Raw genomic sequence first — 25,804 nt, 5'->3', positions numbered from 1 at the left:
CACACCACCGCGGCCTCAGGTCTTACGTAGCATGCTCTTACTGTATCCTTTCACTAGTGTATAATCGCTGCTTTACATGCTCATATTCACTAATAACACTGATCATCTTGGACGGACTAAGCAACATCTTTTTTTTTTTTTTTTTTTTATGTCATAAGGTGGCAAACGAGCAGGAGGCTCACCTGATGGAAAGTGACTACCACCGCCCATGGACATCTGCAACACCGGGGGGCTTGCAGGTGCGTTGCCGGCCTTTCAGGAAAGAGTACGCTCTTTTCTTGAAGGTTCCCAAGTCGTATCGGTTCGGAAAAATCGCCGGCGAAAGCTGGTTCCACAGAGTGGTTGTGCGAGGCAGAAAATGATATAGTTTAAATAGCCTGAACTCTTCGAACTGAGATTTATCAACATTTGCGCTTTAAAAGTAAAATAACAAAGTATTCATGTAAATTAAACCGCGCAATGCGACTTTTCGGATGTTTGTAATTTGAAGAAACTAACCGCTACTTTCTGAAATAATGAGCGGAGACAGATTTACCAATCAAACTAAATAGCGAATGGTCATTGGTCGCATATCGCGTCATCATACGTTCGACGAATGACCATTCAGAATAAACTCAAATTGGTCAATTTAAGTTTGACTATCATTTTTGAAACTGGATGTAAGTCTCTTTATTGGCCCTATCAAATTAATTTAGTTCAGTGTCTGTGTACAACATTATGCCGCACCGATTATCATTGTTACTAATATCAATATTACGTACATATTATGTACATTTGAAATTATAATCTATACTAATATTATAAATGCAAAATTGTCTGTCTGTCTATTGCTTTTTCACGGCCAAACAACTGAATTTAATGTATTTTGTTATGAAGCAAACTTGAACTCCAAGGAAGGGCTATAGGCTATTTCTGCATAACACAAGACGACCCTAAAACGCAAGCGAAGCCGTGTGCGACAACTAGTTGTCCATATTTGTTTTCTTCGTGTATTTCAACAGAGAGATGACTACTTTCAAGTCTTTTTCAAAACGAATTTATAAACATGTTGTATACTACATCAAGTGGTAATACATAACAAGTGACAAATAAATCTTTACATACAAGATTCCATAGCCTTTCGTCTTTCGTAAAAAAATATATGAAATATAAAAACCTACCTATTAACATTACATTTACAATTGAATAATATTATTGATTTAGTAAGTATTTTAACTTAAAACTTAAGGGATAGAGCAAATTTTTCATGGTTATCTTTCTGCTTAAAACAACCCCTTTTCAATATAATTCCTAGGATCCAGTACTTTAATCATTCAACTCAAGTATATAATATTAAAACGATAAGCGCTTAGGGCAGTTGTTCTCAATCCGTGGTGTGCGGAATACTATCACTCCGTGATTTCTATGGTGACGCTAAAATTGTTCCGCAACAAAATTAAGTACATATATTCAAAATCATGTATAAAAAAAAGAATATTTCTACAAAAAAGAAAATCCTATTATTAAAAGAAAATGGACCAATTTCCTCTACAAATGTAATGCTAGAAGCGGGCTTTTGACTTTTTATCATTATTTTATAGTCATATGAATTTAAAAAATCCCTGACTAAAAAGATTGCAAGCCACTGACGTAAGGTACTAAGCATACACGTGTCCGATTTCACTCGTCGCGACGTAACACACACATACGCAAATAAACCGGGAACCTTAACCTAAAGGGATAGAGTTTCAAGTGTACAAGAATATGGATATTTCTATTACAATAAGCCACGATTATAATGGCCATTTACGTATGGATAAATAACTGTGGTACGTTGATAGCCGCGTGGTTCGTACTCGTTTGTTAGAACGAAACCAACCCTTTAGTCAATACATTCTCAAGATATGTTGGCGTCTGGCTGATGTCTAGCTGGCGCCTGACTGGCGTCTGACAGGTCGTAAATGTGTGCCAAATTTTAATTCGAGTCAAATTCACATTTGACCAACCCCACATAAAGGAGCAGAGTATTTATGATTATAAAGTTTTGATCATCTATCCTTTTACTTCTTCGAGAAGTCTTTCATTGCCCCCAATTAAAGAAATAACGAGACAAACATAACCAAATTTAATTACATTTATTTTTTTCCGAAGAGTGCATTAATACATGCATACTTATCGACATACTCTGTAATTGGAATTATGAAAAAGGATAACTACTGAGTTTCTTGAAGAACTGCTTCACGATAGACTTCACTTTTTTGGTAGCTTTATATTTAATTCAACACTGTAACATGACAATTCAGATGTGCTTTTATGAGCCTACATCAATAAAGAATATTTTGATTTTGGAATAGTAAAGAAATGCACATCAAATGATACAAAAATCAAAAGAGTTTGGTAATTTTACAATTAAATTTAACATTTTTTTTAAATAGAAATATTCAGTGCTCCAAACACATGTACAAGCATAAATGTGTATGAGGCGTGAAGGACACTACAGAAGTAGAGGTTTCTCTTGAAACAGCTAAATGGGCAATTATACCACTTTACGTCAATATCATAATCATAAATATTTATATTGTCTTTCCATGTAATACAATTCAAAAAGATATGCATAAGGTTATATTTCATGGCTAATAGATTTAAAAAGGCTAACACAAACAGAATGAATACATCTTAAGGATGAAATATTGACAAGTCATGGCAGAATTTATGTTGTTACAGTAGCTTAATAGATTAAAATACAATTAGTGTTTCAAGTTTCGGTTTTTGCAATAGACATAATATTCACGTCAATACACCATATAACTGCCATATGTCATTAATATATACTAAAATTTATGCATATTTAGATGGTTATTACTGATCATGCTTGAAACACTATGATAATATTTTAAATAGACATCTGGAATTGTTTTTTAATTTAAAAAAAAATAGAAAAAAGTTCTAATTCAATAGAAGATGTAGGTATAATTGAAATTACAGAAAGCAGTTGGTTCAATAAAAACCACAGATGTGAATAAAATATACCACATATATATAATTTATGGACAAATCAATTATTATTTATAATAGTTAGAAAGACTATTATATACAAGGTCACAATACTACAAATGTTTCAGTGCACATAAACATTTAACAACTTAAAAACTTGCATAACACCACATATGAAAACAAGAGAGTTTACCAAGCAATTATAACCTATAATACAAATATTATAAGATACATATTAGTATGTATCACGAGAATCGTTTAAAATTATAGTAATTTGTATAACAGTTTCATACACAGATTTAGTAGATTAAGTTATGTAGAAATACAATGTTATTATTGGGAATTTTTTTCTATTATGCAAGTTGATTGTGTAACGAATAATTTGCTTTTTGCACATCTAATTTGCATATTTTTAATGAACTATTATATATAGACTGCCTTTTATAACTGCCTATGAACCTCAGACAAAATAACTCAAAACCATTTTAGCTCTGAAATAACTCAACGCTTTCCACAAAGGTGCAAGTTTAACATGAAAAAACAAAGTTCTTTAGTCACATAACATATTGAATGAATGTCAAGGCAAAAATGAATAATAGGCATCTACTAGGCGAGCATGTTCCATTTTACTCAATATCAATACTTACTATCAGATATGATATTCAAGTGCAACCATATGCTAAATAAAGAAGTACAGGTAGCTAAGAGGTTTATAAGAGAGAAATCAGGACTTTTAAATCTGTTTATAAGCTAGCACTAAGACTAATGAACAAGTTATTCATACTTAATATAAAAAAACCTACCTATTCCTACCATTTATTTACTGACTAACATATGTCTTCTTTATTAAATATAATACCATAGCTACATACTCATATACATCCAACACATTATATGTCTTATATATTGCTTATATTTGATTTATTATAGATGTGGGTAATTAAAAGATAGTATGTTTCTGATATTATAGGTTTATTTTACTAATAATTTACACAAACTATACCAAATCTGCTTGGATATATTTAAAAATTAATGGAATATATTCTTTATTTTATGCACAATTATGTTTAAAATGTTTATGTGTGGTATTCAATATTAAAGTAGTACTTTTTAATTATAAATTATAATTTTCTGTATTTATGTTTAATTTGTATGGTAATATTATTGATATCTACAATAGATAATTAAAACAGTAAACATGATATTCAGATATTTCTGGCTAAATAATTAGTATATAGCTGTTAAATATAATCTGTGTACTCATTAGGTTACTTGAAGTTTATTTATTTATTTACTGATATGAATTTATTTAGATAACAAGTCCATATCTGACTCCCAACGAATAAAGTATGCAATTGAAACTTATTGGTCTACTAGTTAGCTCTTTGTCAAACAAGTCATACATTGACCTAATCTACTTACATCCTTTGATAACAATAAATTATATTATTTGGGCGTCAAAGTCTACGTGAACGTGGACGAGACGTCGCCGGTGACAGCCAGACACTGTCACGTCGTCTTTGTGTGTAAACAATGTTAAAAACATCTAATATTTCCTAAAAATACGCGATAATGATGTCACTTCTGAGCGCTAGACTGACAGCCTACGCGCCTTATGTCACACTTAATCTTAGAGGACCGGCCTCTAATTGCCTCTGAATGACCTCCGACCTGACAACCGCTCTATGAATCTACTATTTCGTAATAGGTCACCACCAAAACAATAATACGCGACACACTTTCCATTAACGTAGGGAGTGACACAACTCCACATACTCTACTGTTACTTTCTCGCTCGCGCGCGCTATAAAAACATAAAAAGTACGAGACAAAAAAATCTGTCAAAACTTTTAAAATTATTTACACGCATCACAGAAACTATACCAACGGAAAGTTAATTTTTAGAATAGAAATATACTATATATTTGTATAGTACTAACCGTAACCAAGTAAACATAAATCCAAATCAGACAGCAAGTTGATGATCTCCGTAAAAACAAGACACAAAAACACTTTTAAAAACTTTACTTTATATTCGTATTATCACAATTTTAACACACAGGTAAACACAGTATGCACTATCACGGGACACGACAAGAAATACGCCACTTGCACTTCAATGTTTATTTACAATAGTGACCCTTCAATATTACACATATTTCACGGGACGTCTGTCGCAGACCAACGAGTTTCAGCCATTTTGCTTTATTGTTAATTCTCGACTGAATGTCATAGACACGCTTCTGCTCTTATGCATGCAGTTGCTCAAAATAATGACGCCAGTACACAGACCTTTTCATCTATACTTTTTTGTACTACAATACTGTTGCAAAATTTTGTATTTATTTCTTTTATGATTATTTTTGTTTTAAGACTTATACAAGTGCACAATGTTTATTATGTATACCTTTATCATTTACTAAATGCTCGTCCCCAATTTACTAATAAAAAAATAAGGATTGGTAAATTGAAGATAGATGTCATAAAATCTGTTAAATGATAGTGATCTAGACGTATATTATTATAATTTGCAGTCAATTTAAGTTTTGTTATAAAGGTAATAATGAATTCTCTTCAGTATGTTTCCTCTGTGGTCTGAGGGCAGAAAAGTATTCGCATTTGTTTTGGACTGTTTAGCCGTCTTACCTCCATATACGAGTATTATTGTTCTGTATTTTTATTAATAGTGTTTCGAAATGGCATATAAAAATAGCAATATTGCTTTGATTTTATTTTTTATAATTGTAAGAAAAGTTAATATTTAATCATAGTTTATCATGTATGTTTTCTAATATTTATTTATTTATTTTATTGAACAGATGAGTGTTAGCGTTATTTACTCCGATGACACAGATGAAGAAAATAAAGCAACTTTAATTTCATGTTTGTTACTATTCTGACTTTTTATTGTTTTACGTAAAAAATACCGAAGCATAATAATTAAAATTTAAATGTATCATTTTAGATATACCTCCAGAATTTCCACTTGATTTCAACCAAGTTTTTGATGATGCCAGTAACGTTTTACGAAAAGTTGTTGGAAAAATGATGGCTAATAAACGTTTACTTGGTGTGGATTGGTAAATTTTATATCATAAAATAAAATTGTTTATTAATTAATAGAATAATGTTTTTTAATAATAAAATATTTTTACATTAAATATTGATTTGTTGTATTTAATATTATACCTGAGTTATGATTTTCTTGTATTTTTTTAGATAAATTACTTAGTTCATGATCAAATATATTTTGAGCATCATCTTTATGCTGTTTGCAAATACAGTAAAAATAAATAAAAATAGCTCTAAGTATGCATTAAAAATCTTGGTAAATGTTTTATTTATTATCATCATCATTTATTAATATTTTACTTACACATACTTAGACAAATCAAGAAATCAATATTTGGTAGATTTATTAGTCAGGTACTAATTGATTTTGTTTTTTATTATTTCGTGGCTCATTATAGGTAAAGGAAAATACACAGTTTTTATAAAATAAGTTTGGGAAAATCTATTTTTTAAGGAAAAATTGTATTAACAAACGTCAAAACAATAAGTTTAAATATGACAAGTCACAAATGAGTATGGCTACCAAAAAAAATATGACAATGAAAAAATATTAAAATTAATAGCATAATCATTTACGAATTAATAAATAAGTATAATAAGTTTATTTTTAACCATTTTTTGTGAGTTGAGTTTATTTATACAAAAAACTTATCCATGACCGTTACTGGTATTTGGATAAAGAATTCCAAGTATCATTTTGTTTGACATAAAATGGCGCTCAATTAATTTGCACGTATGTATTGAATTCTTGAACGAAAGGTTTTGAAAGCCCGCGTATTTTTTGATTAAAACTATTTTGAATTTTTAATCAAATTTACTTCTAGTCTTCACCTTCATAAAATAATTTATATAATATGCTGGAAGATATTAATTTAAATACAATTGTATCAAACATTTTGAGTGAGAAACGGTACAGCCATTGCAGGTTATGTTTAAAGATTATTAAAGAGCAGTATGTTCGTTTTGATGATGCAGTCTCTTTATATCCATCTAGTGGTATTTTTCAACCGCTCTCTGAAATTCTGATAAAACTCTTTGATGATAATGTAAGTATAACTTACCATATATTGTTAATTTATGCTTTATAAATATATTTCTAAGTAAGACTCCTATTATGATGATTTCCAGATTTGTGATGAAATAGCCGGCGTTGAAGCAGTTTGTACTGACTGTGTTAATATTGCGCTTTCATCGGCTCGTTTTATAGAAAAATGTCAGAATTCGTCACATATTCTGAATGGAGTGTTTGAAAATCTCTCAAATAACTTCAACACTGATATCGATACAAGCAATACAAATAAGACATTATATATTGTGATAGACGATTTAGATTCTAAAATTCTACTTGTGGATAAACCTCAAAAGAAGCAAAAACCAATAGTATCCAAATTACCTTTTGAATGTCATGTTTGTGATGAATATTTTAATACATTTGTAGATATAAAGGCACACAACTTAGCAATACATGGAACTTTGACCTGTGATAAGTGTATTGAAACATTTGAGAGTGACATTGATTTGGTCTCTCATGAGAGTCTTAGCCATAAGTATAAATGTCCTGAGTGTCCACAATATAGAAGTACCGAGGAAGGCTTACGAGACCATCAAGATAGGCTTCATAATATATATGTTTGCAAGGAATGTGGTAAGCCATGTCATGGCTTGGATAAACTACATATACACGAAGAAAAGCATAAAGCAAAAAGTTCCTGCCCAAAGTGTGGAAAAACCTACACAACTAAAGAATTTTATGAAAAACATGTTAAGTTATGCCTTAACAATTTAATTGACCCCCATCCAATAAGAAGTAATATGGAGAAAACCTATAGTTGTGAGAAATGTGAAAAAGCCTACAGTACCCCAGGAGGACTCCGAGTACACAATCGGTTTGCGCATGGAAATGCCAAGCCTCATGTTTGTAAAGAATGTGGTAAGAAGTTCACCGCACCCAGTTACCTAAAGGTTCACATGATAAAGCATACAGGTGAAAAGAATTTTAAATGTGACATTTGTAATAGTAGATTTGTTTCAAAAGAAGCACTTTTATATCACACCCGACGACACACTGGTGAAAAGCCATATACTTGTAAATTTTGCAGTGAAAGATTTGTTAATGCTTCTGCTCGAGCTGAGCATATTAAGTTTAAACATGTAGGACCGACTTTAATGTGCGAAATTTGCTCACGAAAATTTGTCACAACACATTTCTTGAAGCAACACATAAGTAGACATCACGACCCCACCAGCAAATTGTACTACGGTAGAAACATGATACCTCCAAATCTACCAGTTGAACAGAACATGCGAAGGTTTATTATTAAAACTGAAAACTAACTGTGATATATTTACATTAACCAAACAAACCAGCTGTAGCCTATTTAAAGATATAAAATTGTTTACTAATATTGTATCTGTTATTTGAATCAATTAAAAACTTAGGTTATTGTAAAAATTATGATTATGATGACTGCTATGCTCATTATAGGTTATAAAAGCATTAAAATTAATAAAATTATATTAATAAATAAATTAAATATAATTTTTAATCAATGACAATAATATAAAATCTTTAAGAAACACCATTTGCAATTACTCAACAGAAACATCATCCCAGATTTGCATGGGTGTACTCTTTTTTTTATTTTTTAGTTAGTAAAGTATTTATATATAATTTTTGTTTTATTTAATGAATTATTACTCTCAAAACTTACTAACTAAGGCTACTTGATTATCCACTTTGTCGTATTTATATTCACAGAATTAGCAGAAAAACAATGTGGTCGACTAAACTCCATAAGTAGCATAAAATTTTAGCTTTGCCTCGAATGAGATATTTATGACCTTATTCTCTTTTTATAGATAAAAATAGTAAAATTCGATTCAGACTTCATTTCTTTATTATTCTATACAAACATTGTTAAATTAAAAAAAAGACATCATGTAGGAACAATGTAAAATGGAATGGTAAGCTTATAATTACAATTGTTTTCCAGCCTTTTGTAATTCTAATAAATCTGCTTTTGTGATAAAAAGTTTGCTGTTTGGGTTAAAATGTCTCTGGAAATGCTTGCGTAGTTGGTGACTAGTTATGAATTTCATATGACAAAGGGTACAAGCTTTTGTGGGGCCAATATGTTTTCGTTTTTTATGTTCCATTCTCCGAGATGCTGAAAGAAAACTTTCATCACATAAATCACATGGAAATGGTCTTTCTCCTGTATGTAACCGTATATGGTATACCAAAGCAGGGTATGTAACAAACTGACCACCACATAGATTACAATGAAAATTTCTCTCCTTTGTATGTTTGACAATATGGTCCTTCAATCTACTGATGGCATCAAATTTCTTATTGCACCAGCTACAAGATAATACTTTTCCAAACCCATGGTCAGTCTTTAAATGTGATCTCAGTCCGTTTTTGCTACTATAACATTTATTACAAATATCACAAACATATCTCTCTGGTCTATATCCTGTTATACCACATCTATTAATATGTATTTTGAAATTATGTATGTTCAGAAATTTTTTGTCACACAGAGAACATATTTTGGCATTGTGATTGTCTAGATGAGCTCGAAGTGCTTTTCTTGACAGAAACTCTATGTTACACAATTTACACTTAGCTGGAATGTGGTAATGATTTTCATGTGATTTTAATATCTTGAGTGTGCTCGACATGTAGGAGCATTTATCACATTGCAAAGTCTTTGGATAATGCACTCTTTCCATATGCTCTTGTAATTGTGTTGGTGTAGAAAAAGATTTTGTACATTCCTTGCATGGATTATGCGTTTTATTGTGAGCCTTTATATGTTTTACTAAAAGAAAATGAGTAGGAAACTTTTCACCACATTCATTACAGATGCATTCTTTTAATTTCTGTTGGGCCTGGATGTACTTTCGGCAACTCCTCATTATTTCTTTTAAAATAGCCACCTTTTTTGGCTTAACTTCATAACTTTTATGATTTGTGAATACTAGATTATCAGTTTTATTTAAAATTAAAAATGCAGTTTGAGTATCTGTCTTGAGTGTATCCAATTGAGAAAGTGAATTTTTCAGAAGTTGTAATACTTTGACCCATTTATCCATAGAGAACTGACGGAGTTGTTGGAATAAATAACAATTAATAGTTATCTTCGCACAACTCTTGCAAAGAATTTGAGGCAGTAGAGGTTCTTCTGGCACCTATTAAAATTATTAATATTAAAATAAACTTATATGGTATACACAAAATATAGGTATTTAAGTGAGAATGATGAAAAACATCTAAAGGAAAACTGCATGTGTCTGATGTCTATTAACCCGCATGGAGAAGCGTAGTGGAACAAGATAAAAAACTTTTTGGAGAATATATAAAATCTTTTCTGTGCTCGTAAATGGAACATTTACTACCTACACATATTTATTCGCATCGTTTTACTCGTGCTGAGACAACCATTTGTATAGAGAATACTTACGTTTAAGTTCCCAAGCATATTTTGATACGAGATCGAATTTTCATAGTAACGTGTCTGTAATTTCACAGTATCTTCTATGTTTACATATTTGTTATTTGTTGGTGATAAACATAACCTACAAACGTATTCATTATCACCACATACGAATTTTAGTGCTGATAAAGTTATTTGGTCTTCAACTTCTGTATTTTCCATGTTTTATTAAACTACAAGGATATAGATACAGTAGTAAAATTTTAGTAAATCATCGTACAGAAATGAATTCCTAGATCTAGGACCTACGTCATTTTTTAATTAGGTTTGTAAAAAAATGACATTTCTCTAATTTCATAAATATCATCGACTTACCAGTGACAAAATTTGCAATACAATTGTTTTCTATAATATATGTGTCGGTACTAATGTATTTGTAAAAAGCATAAACTATTTAAAACCTTATTATCTCTTATTAACATTATTATTCCCACGATTGTTATTGATTATAACATTTAATATATTGTATAAATCGATTAAAATAATTTTATTTCCCATGTTGTGATACTTTGCTTAGCTATGTTATTAGTTTATTACTATCCTAACGAAAAATAATATCTCTATAATTTTTTTTATATAATTCTAGGTACTGCAGATAGTTCTAAAAATTTGACCGAAGTGATGTACAAAATATAAAAATAATTGAATATAATATTACGGCAATTTTTAACTGCAACAAGTGAGTTCCTTGCTTTAGTAATGTATATTTATTGTATTCATCAAGCAACCAGTGCAACACTATAACATACCACTTGTTTCTTGTTTCAGTTAGTACTTAGTATCAAATCATACCGTACTGAGGTAAGTTTTGTTTCGTATTTTATATGATTTATGATTATTGTTTTTTTATTGTGGCGTACCAATGTAAAGTTTTATTCTAGGGTTATATGACGTCATTATATTATTATAGTAATGACACAATTGAGTAATGATTATTTCTAATGACAGTGTTGTCGTTAAGTCGATTATATATCGATAGTTTTGTGATAAAGATGATTTATTGAACTTGCTTAATACACGTTTGAAATTATCTTATAATTTTAAAAGAGCGACTTATAAAAATAATATTGTGATAGCTTTGAAGTGACGCTTCAAATTGGTAATGAGATAATCAGCTTAAAATAAGTAAATCATTGACGAGTATTTATAGTTGCCCTATTATAATTATATTTAAAAAAGATGATTGGTACCTACTTCATCAACCTATAGTATTTTGTCTATTTCTCAATGTTAAAAATAACTTTATACGTCGGGATAATCATAATTATTTTAGGATACTTGCGTCATTGTAATGTATATAGTAATATTATTCAAAATATATTTTCAGATGTCTGGATATTTACCGGTAACCTTAAAAGGTTCAAATTTACGTGAACGGCACCGCTATCTGAATTCTTTAGTTACTAAAGCGTATGACGAAAATGTTTCTATCCAAGAGATCATCTCTCTACCAGAAATATCACCAATAGACCGAATATTTAAAATTGACCTCGCTTCCAAGTATAAATATGTTGAATACATTTTACAAAACCTTAAAGATGACGATATGCTATTTGTGAGCAGATCACTCAAATGTCATTGGCTTCTTGAACCGAAATATTGCGACATAATAAGTCCCTTATATTTGGAGAATGTTCTTTATCCAGAAATGATCCAACCTGCTGTAAATAAAATGAAACACTGGTTGCAATTAAACTTAAAACACTCGGAAAGGTCTCAGGAGTTCTACAAATATTACAAGTCTGATATTGGTGTAGCTATAAAGTTTTTTTGGCATTGTTCCAACGAATTTATATTGGATGAATTACCGAATATAATAGACAAATTGACGCCAGTGCAAGTGAAATTGCTCTTCGAGATCTGTCCTTCTGCTTGTACGCTGTATTTTAAGATTTTACCGAACAATCGCACGGCGCTGGCGCGTTATGTAAAAGATGAATGTAATTACTTCAAATGTGTTAAATATTTACTAAAATATGATGGAAACTCATTTTTAGACATTGTTGAGAAACATTTTAATACAACTAAGCTGGATCCTTTCGGCCCATCATCGACCGAATTCATAATGAAACACTATAAAAGTAGAGTTTTAGCCAAAATCGAGTTATATGCGTCATCATTCCTTAATATCAAAACTTTGGCTGCTTGTTTGTCCAGCGATGAAGCTAATGAAATTATTTTACAACTTGCTCGAGCCGATTATCTTGCGAACTGGTTTTCTTACCAGAAAGTAGAACCACTATTTAAGCGCTTGAATACAAAAGACCGAACACTTCTAAAAAAACAAATTTTTGTGGATAAAAATTTCGGTGCTAAAGTTGCCGAATGGCCTTATTCATTACCGACGCCTTTAAATCTCGAAGAAGACTATTATCTACTTGATCCTGTGAAATTAGCACCTGCTTTAACCGGTTGCCGTTTTACGAAGAGTATAAAAAAAAGAAAATATAGCCGCTATTCTTGTCAAATAGTCAGCATGGAAAAGTCTCAATTAGATAAATTATTCAATCGCTACCGATTTACAGGCTTCGAAGGAACATTTCAAGAATTAAGCAAGAAGTTATTAGGCGAAAGCACTATCGAAGGGAGATTAAACATTATGTTGGTTCTTGTGAGTAAAAGTGGTGGTGTTTCGGAACAAGTTGAAAAGTTACTTAAGTTTTTAGTAGAGAAACACAAAAACGAACCAAACACACTGCGAGCAGCGGTAATAAGATCTCTTGTGAAACGGGAACGTGTGTGGTGTGCACAAGATCAAGCCTGGGTCTATTTGTTAGAGTTTGGGCGAGATTTAGGACTTGATGGTTCATCTACTGAACTTATTTGCCGAGAAGGACTCCATGCTGTCATTATTAGACACTTATTAAATAATATTCCTATCTCAAAACATTTGCTGTCGGGTTTTCTACGGTATTTCTCAACTCTGTCTGAATACAAATTGAATGTACAAGAAAAAGCGCTAATTGCAAAACGATTACCACTTCAACTTTTGACTTTAAGCCCTGTTGCCTTTTTGGATATTCTGGGAGAATATAAGGTTTCTATTGAGGAATTTCCTGATGCTATACCTATACTTGCCAAAGCAGCATCTGACGAACCTGATTTGCTGAGTAGATTATACGACGCAAAATTGTTGCGACGTGAACTCTTCCATGAAAACTTCAGAATTAAACCTACAGGTGCTATGTATTTAAATGCTTTGCGACATGATGTGAAACCCCTCGAAGGTGGTAAGAGCTTAGCGGTATTAGCCTCTAAACAGCGCACAAATCATGATAGATTCCTTCAATGTTTAAGTGTGTACTTTAGTGAATCTGGTGGCTTAGCAGAACAGCACAGATTAATGTTAGAGGAAGCTTTACAAAAAGATCATAAAACGTGGTTAGTTCGTCCATTATGCACCTTAATGACGAATCAGTCATTATTCGGACGTATTTCAGAATTATTAGCTCAAGCTCAAACTGATAATAAAAAACAATCAAATATATTAAATGAATTTAAATCTAATGCACATAAGACTAAGCCAACTTTGGATATCGATGCTATTGATTGGAAAATTATAGGAGCTAAAGCAATTGCAAATAAAATGTTTATTTGTAGAACGAAAGATCAGGAACGATACCTAATGAAACTTGTGGAGTGGAGACGAACGGCTAAAATTTTATTAAGGTTATCATCTAATACTGCATTTGCTGCTGAGTATTTCCTTCGTGTTTGTACTTTAAGACGTAAAGTTGCACTTAATATTGGTTTTTCATTATATCTCAAAAAGATTACGATTGATGAATCCATTTGGACGGCTTTGAAATCCTTAATTGAAAATACAAAAATGTCATCCGATAAATCTGCTTTATTAAAGAAGTTAGAGAAACCAAAATCCGTTCCGAAAAATATAGTGGAAGATTACTGGGTATTCGTGTATAAATTATTTTTCAAGATTGATAAGAAAAGGACTACGGCATCGCTTTGTCGTCTGGAAAATCTTCTTCCTGAAGTAGATCGAAAAGTAATTACTAATATTCTAACGGAATTTATTAATAACGACCTGAGTGTCAGTAAACTAGTAAATAGTTACGACCTCAATACAAGAATATCTCTGTATTTCCAAATTATAGCCAAACACTTGTTGCTTTGTAAAACTGAGGACGAACAGAAATATTTAATTGAAAATGTATGCGATAAATTTTTTGATGAACTAGAAGTTTCGTTTAAAACTATTGACAAAAAAAATTTACTTTTAGAATGTTTGGACGAATTCATACTTTCCTTGAAATATACTAAAGCATTTTTAGAGGAACATGTCTCCCCTATGGCGGTATTTGAAAGAATACTCAATAGGTTACATAAGATTTTACCCATCGAAGAAAACTTTACAAGATACGCCGAGATTCATTTAACTATGCTCTTTTATAAAAGCATAAAACAGACGAATAAATTTGATATAAATACAACGGATTCAACGAAACGCTACGAAGCTATTGAAATTTTGGGTAAAGTATTTGGTAAATACATTGGTTACGAGATAAAGGAGTTGGTCTCGAGATTCTTCCGATCTGTGCTGGACATTTACAAAAATATTTTAGAAAATTATTTAGACAATTACTTTCATTTTAACTATGCTAGGAAATTGTTTGTTACATTTGTAATCAAAGGTATTTTAGAAGTTGGTTCACATGAGGCGATACTTTTAGCGGAACATATATTCCAGAGGAATCAAAAATACTGTATTTCTGAACCACATCGAAGTGAAATTTTAAACGTGCTGAAAGAATCGAACAGTGAGGTTAAATTTTTCTTATATAACGATATTTTCAAAGCATGAAATGTACAATTTTTTTTATTTATTAAATTTTGATATATAGGAAATGTATTGGTTTTTATTTGGAAGGACGATTAAAAAATTAAAACAGTATTATGTAAAATATGTTTTGAATTTAAAACATACTCGTATCAAATATACGAGTTTCAGTTCCAATTGCGAAGGCTCTATAAGATCACACTTTTTATAGTAATTGTGTTTATAATAAATACATGAACATCTTTTTTTTAAGTTTTATATTTGAAATATTCGGTAACTCTTGGCAACATTTACTATTATTTTCTATAGAAAATGTATTTAACATACAAGTGGTACAGTTACAAGGATCGCACTGTAAATATGTGAAACCAGAAAAAAATAAAAAACATCTTTTCTACAATACTCAAATTATATAAATATGTACATTTTCAAAATTAAAAATTTGAACGATTATATTATTTATTATATTCTCATTTGCAGTAAAACAAAGTATATTTTGTGCAGCTTTTATTATAAATATAACTTAGTTAGACATAATATTAACAATAATACATCGCAGCGAGCAAACAATCACCTATAATATACATTTACACTATTTCTCCTTGTTCAGAGCCTCTATGAACTCCTCTAACTTTTCTTGGACTTGTCTTACGCGTTCTGAAATAAAATAAAAAACAGCCGTTATTACAGATAACTCGAATTTAATCTAAACGGAAATATATATATATATATATATATATATATATATTATATATATTTAGGAGATTCCTTTAACTATACAACTGGCTGGAATGAATAAAATAAAAATAAATAAAACAAAAGCGCGCGAAACCGTATCAAGCCGTCATTACGTTTGCTTTTTGGGCGCGGACAGTAAGGTCAATATTGGCGCGACTTGTAATTTGTTAAAAGTATTATTTTTGATTTATTCGGATTTGTAAGCTTAACTGAGTAAGTAATTTACTTCAAAATGTATGATTTGGTGATTTATTTATGTTAAGATAAATTCTAAGTTAGAACTATTTGGTTTGTTAGTAAATTGTTTAAACTGACTTTATATTCTTTTCTTTTTTTAAACTATTTCACTTCTGTACGCTAAATACTATAGTACCAAAATAAAGCACCAAATACTATAGACTATAGTATTTGGTGCTTTATTTTGGTAGTTCTTGCTTTGATGAAAGATATTAATAGACAAGTGTACAATGAACAACTTCGAGGAAAGGTCGAGATCTAATTAATTTATGGTAAGTCGGATTTAATAAACATAAATCATTGTGGGTTAAATCTTCTCGCTAAGTTAATAAAAATTAACCTAAATTTTAATGCATAGTAAATTATAATGACAATCATAAATATTGTAACATCAAACTAAAAAATAGAATACATCCATTTATTAACACTTTGTACTTTTTTTTATTTCTTTATATTTTTTTATAATGTGAAATAGTATATAGAACATGTTACTCACTTAATTCTTCTGCAAGTTCTACTCTTCTACCGGATATAAGTTTTTTCTTGAGATCTGGATCGGCTGCCATCTTTAATAGTAGAAGTAGATTTATCAATGAATAAATCAAAATATTCTTTATCCAAGTAGGCTCATAAAGGCTTTTGGGTCATCATGTTACAGTGTTGAATTAAAAACGTTTTTCTTTTTATATGAGCTTTTTAATTTCGACACGGGCGCTCAAGAAGCGCTAGGATAAGGCAGACGACTCACCTCGTCGAGCACCTCGCGCAGCTCGCGGTCGAGGCGCGCGGCCTCGCGGTTGCAGATCTGCTGGCGCAGCGCGTTGGCGGACGCCCGCAGCGCGCCGCACACGCGCCAGAACATCACCACCTCGCTGCACTCCTTCTGCGGGCCGGCGGGGAGCGGGGAGCGGGGACGCTCTTTCGTCTTTATACTTTTCTTTTTTTTTTACATTAAGATTGTCTACTTCTAAGCGAAATCTTTATATATAAGATATCATCGTCCGTCGGGTTTACGTACGATGGTATATTAAAGTCCATGACAATTTTAAAAGATTTTTATCGGTCAATATTACTACTTCGACATCGACATTTCGACACGTGTATCTCATTTAAAGTTGTAATATTAATTATAATATGTAATAAGTTACCTCTCCGCCGTTTTGCTGACTGTACAAGTAGAAGCTTTTCTTACAATCTCTAGCTCGAGCCTGTGCGCGCGTTAAGAAATTCCTGAAGTCAAAAGAAATATTTTGTTATAATCTATAATGGGTGTGCTTTAATCCCAGTTCAACCTACTGAGATAGATTTTTTTTTATTGTTTTTTTTTTTTATTAATTTACAACACTCACGGGCTTATTTAGTGTGTCGTTTATAAAATATTACAATAATTTAAATTTAAAGGGTCCTTAGGAAGGAAACCTTTAATCCTATTTAAATATCCCAAAATTTGGGTTCTGATTAGCAGGTATCAGTATAATAGATTAGTACTGTAAAGAAAAATATATGAAAATTTTATAAATAATCTGTGAGCATACTTAAGGTAGACGGGTTTCCACGTCTCCCGAATGTAATCGTTATCGACTTCGATGCCACGTCGTCTCAAGTTGTCTCTGACCGCAACCACCTGGCAATGTTTACAACATTTTATACAACAGATACAGATATGTTTTAGCCATTGAAATATGCTATTTTATAATACAATTGTCTTTTTTATAATAGGAGGAAAAATATTTTGTTATGTATTATTTATGGTATAGCTTCGAGCGAGTGAATTTAGTTACTCTACGGCCAAATATCCATGCTTTATTTTTCTCTGCTCCAGTACAACGAGCGTACGAGCCAGTAATCAAGGACACAAGGGACATAACATTGGGTTTCATTTAATGGCAAGCAATCGGTACCATTCGTCTAAAACACAAGAACTAACAGTCAATTTTTCCCTTCTTTAATTTGGAACGATAAAAATCGACCGGCAACATCCCGTCGAACGGCCCCACCTCATCGTACGTGAGCGAGGGCCTCGCCGCCCCGAGCTGCTCCAGCTCCTGGCGCACGTGCGAGCGGCGCTGCTGCTCCTCCGTGGCGCTCGCCCAGCGCAGCCAGCGCTCGCGGAAGCCGGGCCCTGCGGGCAGAGGGCACGTTGAGAGGGGCGCGGCGGGCGGCGGGGCGCGGGGTCGGGGCGGGGCGCACCGGTGAGCGCGCGCAGCTCGGCGTCGACGGCGCGCAGGCGCGCGCGCAGCGCGTCGTCCATGAGCGCCACGGCCGCGTCCCAGTCGGCGCGCGAGCGCACGCAGGCGTCCTGCAGCGCGGACAGCTGCAGCACGCGCAGCACGTCGAGCGCGCGCTCCTCCCACTGGTGGCGCGCCAGCGCCTCGTCGACGGCGGCGCGCTTGACGGCCTCGTAGGCGGCGTCCGAGTCGCCGGCGCGCGCCAGCAGCGCCTCGAACTCCTCGCGCAGCGCCTCGCGCCCCGCGCTCACGGCCTGCGCCGACAGCGAGCCCTCGGCCCACTCGCGCAGCTTTATGTCCACCGACGTGTTGAACTTGTCTGCGAGAGGGGAGCGGGTTACTTACGGAGCTTTCGTACGTTTTGATATTTGCCAATTGGTATAGTGCGAATGATACTACTGTGTGTGATTAAATGGGGATGAAAGTTCTACTGAGATCACCGGGTGACTCGTGTTTTGACGGATTAAAGTAGTGGTAGCGACGACGTAAAATCCATCGTTTTGAGTATTTATTATAAAGGTTTCACGTGGATAGCTGCATATGTTTTTGGAAAATGACGATGGCAAACCGCTCGGCAGAAAAGACGCCTTCGGGCTCAAGGCCGAGGACTTAATCTTTAATCTGAATTTTGTTGAATGCCTCGAGGAAAACGACAGCGGTACAGTACGGGGGCAGCGGATGTATAGGTCTCTTACCAGCAATGAGGTAGTAAGAAGGAATTAAAAATATATTATTAGGTCAAAGCCACGTTGTCAATTTTGCATGTGCTGTTAAAAAGCCAATAAAGAACAATGTTTATCTGGTAAGATGAAAAGAATACATCCGAACTAATCCTAATGTATGCTACGTGTGAGTCTTAGTTATCTAATCGACGGCAACGGCCTCACTACAATGAGAATACCGAAACTATAATAATACTTATCTCGTACGCAAATTACGAAATGACTACCACTATTACCGTATCGTTTAAACTCTTACTAAAATCGAAATCGTAAGGATCAAGCCATATCGTGGTCGAGCCGGAGCCGGCCTCGTGCCGGTACTTCACGTGGCGGGGGACCGGCACCGCTAGGGGGAGGAGCGTCATTAGAAGGATCGGTCGGATGGGGGGGGATGTGCGTCGGCTGCGGCGGCGGGCACTCACCCATGTCGCCGTGCGCGTGCGCCGCGGCGGGCAGGTAGATGTCGGCGAACACGTGGTCGGCGGCGGAGGCCCACAGCGCGGCCTGCAGGCGCAGCTCCCAGGCGGGCGCGGCCACGGCCGACAGCTCGGCCGACTGGTCCAGCAGCTCGGCGCGCGCGCGCTCGAACAGCTCGTCGCGGTCCAGCTCGCGCGTGCGCGGGAACGTGTTCTTCCACTCCGTCTCCAGGTTGAAGCGCATGGCCTTGAAGGCGTCCGCCTGCTGCTCCACCGAGTCGCGCACCATGCGCCAGAAGCAGTCCGCCACGCCCAGCGCCAGGTTGCGCGTCGTGACCTGCGCCGCCGCCACCATGCCGGTCCTGCCGAGGGGGGAGGGGGTTGTTTTATTGTCCCGATGCGGATCGACGTGGGCTACGCCGTGAACGGTGGATACTAACTTGAAGAGTTTGGACGAGCTGAAGAACCTCTCCTCGTACTCTCGGATGCTCTGGATGGAGTCGTCCTTGCGGCTGCGGCCGGTGACCACGGCGTAGTAGCCGAGCGCCTTCATCGGGAACAGTTTCCCCTCCAAGATACGACGGATCTATATAACAAAATATCATTATTTCAGGATAGTTCAGAGTTACATTATTATCGGCATTCTTACACAGATCAAATTAGAATAAAATGACTACATAAAATTGACAATCAACAGAAAATGAAACAAATTAAACAATCCTAGAAAGATATTAAAATCAGTAACCGTCCTACTGTCAAGAGTCCCAATTGCCAATATGGGGACACGTTTCAAATTTAAAAACACTCACCCGGTTGGGGTTGGCGAGGTTTTCCTCGGCGAGGTCCACTTTAGTGAGCACAAATATCGTTCGCTTGCCCTGGGGGTCGCAGGATGCCACTAAGTCCGTCACGTTGCTTCGTTCCGCATCCACTGAGCCGTCCTGAAAATCATTTAGTGATATACAATTAGAACTCTTGTGGAACATTAGTCTAATGTAAGAAAAGTTTATTTTGTATGTAAATGTGTTTTTAATTAGGAGTTTAGCCTTTTGAAGACGGATGTCGATTTGAATTCATCATTCATTTCAATTATCTTAAAAGTTATTTATTCTTTTGTTGATTTTATATAACGCTCTATGTTATGGAAGAGTTGGTCCCTCTGACACGAGTATTTATTATGCTTACTAAAGACTCCCAACCTTAAAAATGCTATGTATACTATGGCTGATTAGCTTGACCATAAATTGATATTGATAAAAGAAGAAATATCTTATAAACAAATAAATACATATCCATTATATTGGCATTCCACAAGAATTGATTTCAGATAATTTTCTGTACTTTTTATATGATGATGTAGTACATGCAAGAGCAACTGAAATACTATTTATTTTATATTTAAGAGAAATCACAACGAAAGAGGCATTTGAGAAGCTTATAGAAGACTCAGTAAAGTATTGTGTAAATGATTACAAACGATTATAATTAGGAAGAATATTACAGACCTGTATACACAGAATGATGGCATTGGGGTTGTCCATGTACTGCTTGGTCATCTGCTTGATGGCGTCTCGCGTGTCGGCCGCCATGTCCACCGTCTGCGTCTGTGAGCGGAGAGCACGCGAGTGAGTGGGGCCCGGTGGGGGGGGGGGGGGGGCGTCGGAGCGCACCCGCGGTACTCACGGAGATGACGCCGGGCAGGTCCACGAGCACCATGCGCGGCAGGCCGGGCCCGCGCACCGACATGGCGATGACGTCAGTGGACACCGTGCGGCCGCCGCGCACGCTGTTGCGCATGCGCAGCTCCACCTCCCTGCGGGCCGCGCGGCCGTTACACGGGAACATTACGGATGTGCAATCTACGTATGTGAATACCGAACTCACTTGCGAAGATCTGCGAGGTCCGACTCCTTGTTGAGATCGAATTCCCGGGAGGAGTCTCTGAACTGTGCCACGTGGTATGGGCCCTCCGACAATGTCACTTTCACCGGTGCTCTGAAAAAGAAACAATACTTTGCTTCAAAGTTGTAGCAACTAAATAATTTAAAATAGACGAGGTGACAAAAGATACATCGAATGGCAATGACTTGGTAGCCGAAGTTCTACAGTCCCCTATCTTTGGTACGCACCTGGTGCACATCTCTCCGGCGCCCCGGGGGAATATCCTAGCCTGGGCGATCATCTCTAGCACGGAGGTCTTCCCTGCGGACTGGTCTCCCACTACCACGACTCGGGGCAGTCTGCCTGCCTCGCCGGCTTCCCAGCCCGCCAGCTCGTCCAACACGGCAGAGTACATATCGATGAGCGAGCGCTGTAACGTACCGTTCAACATAGACATTATGCCTCTTTGGATATGTAGAGGGTATGTAGAGGAGTATCAAACTAAACTGCTATTAAATGATTTCCGTTTAATGGCTTACATACAGCCACTACTCACTTTTTATTTTTTATTATTTACTTATTGTAGTTGTCACAAATATGAATTGATGTGAATTACAAAAAGATATGCATATGGTACAACATAATATTATGTTTAAGCCAAATATATCATAGGGGCCGTTAAAAAAAGGCTAACTGTGTTCGGGTCTTCTTGAAAATACATTAAAAACCTAAATCTGCAACAACGATTGAGAAAGTTTGACATTGTACAGCAATTTACTGTTTAAAGAAAAGTCAATTTAATAGATAGATGGAATCAAACATAAAAGGTTAGACAATGTTACATAAAGGTTAGATTATGTAAAAATAAAAGTTGATGTTTGCTTGATATTTTAAAGGGTGCTCTGTGTTACTACCTATATAAATACCTACTTTAATCTTGACTAATATAATGAATTAAAAAAAATCGTTTCTGTTAACTAAAGAACTGCTTAAGACACATATTTGGATATCAATATAGTAAAATTGAAAAATAATGGTTGTATGATACGGAGGTAAGCGGATAACTAACCTTCATCTTCTTGGCTGGTGGTTGCCTGCCCTGCCTGAGCAACATGTTCTGCTGCCTCAACTCCCTATTCTCTTGTTCCAGTCTCTGAAGCTCCCGCTGATAGCGAGCTTGCAGCGTAAGTACTTCCTGTTGTAAGGCGTGCACTCTTTTCTCTGTTTCGGGAGATTTCGTTAAATGATTTGTGGTGTTGAATGATAGATTTGTTGTTTGAAATTAATTATTTTTAATTAAAAATAAATTATAAGAGTTGTGTACATACATAACTATAGTACATTCCAATCGCAGAAAGAGTAAAGATAAGAAATACTTAGTTTTGCATAATCCATGCAATTTGATAATAGTTCTACTAAATTATGCAAAATAAAAATCCTTGTTTAAAATTAACCACCTTTATATCATAAATTCATAATGATTAACTCAGTTTCTTTTAAATCTTGACTAATAATGTAATTTTAATTCAAGGTCACGACATTTCATCTTTACTCCTCCTGCTGTTAGAATTGACTATATGCACTTCAATTTTATGATCTGATATGTTAAACGAGTTGTGCATACCATATGCAGCAGCTTCCTCGGCGGAAGAATTGCTGGATTGACCTGGTGCCGGTTTACTCTGTAAGTTGTTCACAATCTTTGGTGCTGGTTCTGTGAATAGAGAATTTACTAAATTAATTTTGAGGAGCAATGTTTCTAAAACATAATTATATTGAACTTATGATCTTGAATTATGGTTTACTATATTCTGTAAAAGATTATTTTAAAATTCTAAAAAAATATTTATTTTTTGTTGAGGAAACATATTAGACACAGCATATTGCACTGAATTTGAATTTCTGACACATTATTACTTCTTGGTTCGAATCGGGAATTACTAAAGGATATTAAGTTAGATAGGGAGCTTTATTACAAACAATGTAACAGTTACAGGGATACACATTTTTTTATGAAAATGTAATTTTGTATGAAGCACTTTCAAATTTACAAAATAAATGAAATATGAATGATGTTAATGATGAATGGATTTGTGTACTATTTAAACCAATATTTAAACTCTTTTATACCTTCACTCATTTACAATAAATGTTACATAGTTTTGATTAACAATATAAAGATATTCATAAAATTTTAACCTACCTGGTCAAAATGCAATCAGTAAAAGAAGTGATCTTTTCTCATGAACACTTATACTTACTCTGATGCATTATATAGTTGCTAGGAACCCGTCTACTCCATATGAATGGCAGACTCACCAATTTGACTGGCGTTGTTAGTAGCGGCTGCCGCAACAGCATCCTCGTAGCGTTGCGCGAGCCAGCCCCGCAGCTCGGCTGCGCGCGCCAGCCCCGCCTCGCGCAGACGAGGATCTGAGGTCAGCGACAGCGTCAGTGGACCTAGTGGTACACACTCGGTCATGCTAGCAACCAGCTTACTTAAACACTGACTTTAAGCTCTGCTCTCTCATGATCTGAACCGGTGGACATCACTGACTATGTATTATTATAATAAGAAAAATATTTGAAACTAATAAACTTTTCAACTCTAATGAGATATGTATTGCTAATGAGCTTTACACACTAGTACTAGACATATACAAGAATATCATGTCAATGAACAAACTGTGTTATAAATATATTTTAGTAATATTTTGGTTTAGAAAGAATGAACACAACTTTTCCATAATTTTATATTCAAACTAAAATAACTATAAATACCGAGAATAGGAAAATGGAGTGCATGAGTAATTGATCTGCATGTGATCCCAGAATATGTTTAAAGTACATACCTATCTGTAATTGGTCACCAATCTTTTCTTTCGCATTAATGAGTGTCGTAGTGAATTTATCCCATTGATCATTGTCGGGTAGTATCTCATTTAGCCACCCCATATCTGGCAGACCATCTTTCCATTCAACATATTTCTGAAAATTTAAATATAATCAATTAAACACTTAAATGATCACATGTAAATATTAAGATTTATAAAAACATCAATTTTAACATAATGTAATTGCATTTATTGTATTATGTAGTTTTTTTTCTCATCAATGAAATAATGTTACATAAGATTCACTTTTCAATTAAAACTTTCAGTACTTATATATGAAATTTAATTTTTTTATATGAGTAATATTAAAGAATTTAATGATACCTTATTTAAAGTCATGCCTCCTCCTACAGCACCACCAAGTAATAAGTATCTAATCTTAAGCATGCCCCGTACAGCCCTTGCAACCAACATTCCATATTTTCTTCTTGGAATGTGACTGGGATCTATTGGTTTGTGGAGAAGTAGGCTGCGTCCAGTATATATAGAGAAGGCAACAGCTCTTTTGTCTACACATGTGAAAGATGATTTTTTGAGAGAAGACCTGCAATTTAAGTGGCTTAATCATTAGTACCGAAGGAGCTGTCGTTTATAAAACATGATATAGTAGATCTTAAGTAATGATGCAGTATTTGGCGGAATAGCGCCGAGTTGATGAGGAGATAATTATATCTTAGGCTTAACAGTTCAAACAAATATTATAAGGAATTTTTAGGGAAACAGTGTCGTATATGGTAAGGATTTGTTGCTTAATCACAACAATACCACTCCTATTTCGCAAAAATGCACCATTGTCGAAATAATCAACATTAAATTTATATGGGAAAAATTGAATACGATGTTATTTCTTTAACGTTTAGTACATATATTGAAGATATTATAAATCGTTAACGGAATTTGATTTAGCAAATAGTGACTTGAGTTTTAAATGTTTATTGTTTCTATTTTAACATGTTAATTAGCTATTATTACCTCACACGATGATTCAATATTCTCGACATGGTGTTGATCACTTTTTAAATAATATTTAGGGTTACAGAATATCGATATGTTTTAAAACATAATAACGAAGGTTAATCTATTAACCCCAACAAGTTCATAACCTATGCCGGTTTATTTATGAATAATCAATGTATAATAATCAATCACTTTTTACTAAAGCATAAACAATTAGGGTAAATATATTACACAATCAACATGTAAATCATTATAGATCACTTCATATTTTGAAAATTTGACAAATTACTGACTGATCGCAAGGGCAATTTTCATTTTCTTTGACGTTTCATTTTACTCTGTAGTTATTAGTCATCAATTGACAACTCCTATATTTAGATAATTAAAAA

At 34.4% G+C, this 25,804-nt stretch overlaps 5 protein-coding genes across 11 annotated transcripts in view; 2 read left to right on the top strand and 3 right to left on the bottom strand.

The window, feature by feature from the left end:
- The window catches only part of LOC125074071 (rho guanine nucleotide exchange factor 11), a 162,953-nt gene extending 157,772 nt beyond the window's left edge, over positions 1 to 5,181 (bottom strand). For all 4 annotated transcript variants that reach the window (XM_047685299.1, XM_047685301.1, XM_047685300.1 and 1 more), the window contains exon 1: positions 4,914 to 5,181. The gene's annotated coding sequence lies outside the window, so the exon portion shown is untranslated. The remainder of the gene's footprint in view (positions 1 to 4,913) is intronic.
- Positions 5,182 to 6,738: 1,557 nt separating this feature from the next.
- On the top strand, positions 6,739 to 8,861 carry LOC125073969 (zinc finger protein 846-like). Its single transcript, XM_047685101.1, has 2 exons — positions 6,739 to 7,091; positions 7,174 to 8,861. Exons 1-2 carry the CDS (start codon positions 6,900 to 6,902, stop codon positions 8,377 to 8,379), a joined length of 1,398 nt encoding a protein of 465 aa, XP_047541057.1. The 5' UTR covers positions 6,739 to 6,899; the 3' UTR covers positions 8,380 to 8,861.
- A 76-nt stretch (positions 8,862 to 8,937) lies between these two features.
- Positions 8,938 to 10,813, bottom strand: LOC125073972 (zinc finger protein 26-like). Its single transcript, XM_047685106.1, has 2 exons — positions 10,512 to 10,813; positions 8,938 to 10,239 (listed from the first exon to the last, which is right to left on the bottom strand). Exons 1-2 carry the CDS (start codon positions 10,704 to 10,706, stop codon positions 9,022 to 9,024), a joined length of 1,413 nt encoding a protein of 470 aa, XP_047541062.1. The 5' UTR covers positions 10,707 to 10,813; the 3' UTR covers positions 8,938 to 9,021.
- Positions 10,814 to 11,174: 361 nt separating this feature from the next.
- Positions 11,175 to 15,366, top strand: LOC125073975. 3 transcript variants are annotated; one of them, XM_047685110.1, is made up of 3 exons: positions 11,175 to 11,223; positions 11,313 to 11,345; positions 11,872 to 15,366. In XM_047685110.1, exon 3 carries the CDS (start codon positions 11,872 to 11,874, stop codon positions 15,364 to 15,366), a length of 3,495 nt encoding a protein of 1,164 aa, XP_047541066.1. In that variant the 5' UTR covers positions 11,175 to 11,223; positions 11,313 to 11,345. The 3 variants fall into 3 exon arrangements, with proteins under 3 accessions (XP_047541066.1, XP_047541065.1, XP_047541067.1); XM_047685109.1 differs by lacking the exon at positions 11,175 to 11,223 and having other exon boundaries at positions 11,268 to 11,345; XM_047685111.1 differs by lacking the exons at positions 11,175 to 11,223; positions 11,313 to 11,345 and adding an exon at positions 11,586 to 11,643.
- Positions 15,367 to 15,840: 474 nt separating this feature from the next.
- LOC125073977 (dynamin-like 120 kDa protein, mitochondrial) lies at positions 15,841 to 25,722 on the bottom strand. 2 transcript variants are annotated; one of them, XM_047685120.1, is made up of 20 exons: positions 25,431 to 25,722; positions 24,783 to 25,002; positions 24,417 to 24,552; positions 23,884 to 24,024; positions 23,189 to 23,278; positions 22,634 to 22,785; positions 21,813 to 21,994; positions 21,568 to 21,678; positions 21,367 to 21,496; positions 21,189 to 21,287; positions 20,493 to 20,624; positions 20,124 to 20,269; positions 19,690 to 20,045; positions 18,508 to 18,864; positions 18,315 to 18,439; positions 17,853 to 17,941; positions 17,466 to 17,547; positions 17,066 to 17,200; positions 16,814 to 16,883; positions 15,841 to 15,999 (listed from the first exon to the last, which is right to left on the bottom strand). In XM_047685120.1, exons 1-20 carry the CDS (start codon positions 25,457 to 25,459, stop codon positions 15,935 to 15,937), a joined length of 2,847 nt encoding a protein of 948 aa, XP_047541076.1. In that variant the 5' UTR covers positions 25,460 to 25,722; the 3' UTR covers positions 15,841 to 15,934. The 2 variants fall into 2 exon arrangements, with proteins under 2 accessions (XP_047541076.1, XP_047541077.1); XM_047685121.1 differs by having other exon boundaries at positions 23,884 to 23,997.
- Positions 25,723 to 25,804: the final 82 nt, after the last annotated feature.

This window comes from Vanessa atalanta, chromosome 26, assembly GCF_905147765.1.
Source record: "Vanessa atalanta chromosome 26, ilVanAtal1.2, whole genome shotgun sequence".
Taxonomy (NCBI): Eukaryota; Metazoa; Arthropoda; class Insecta; order Lepidoptera; family Nymphalidae; genus Vanessa; species Vanessa atalanta.
This window is presented reverse-complemented; position numbering and strand designations above follow the sequence as displayed.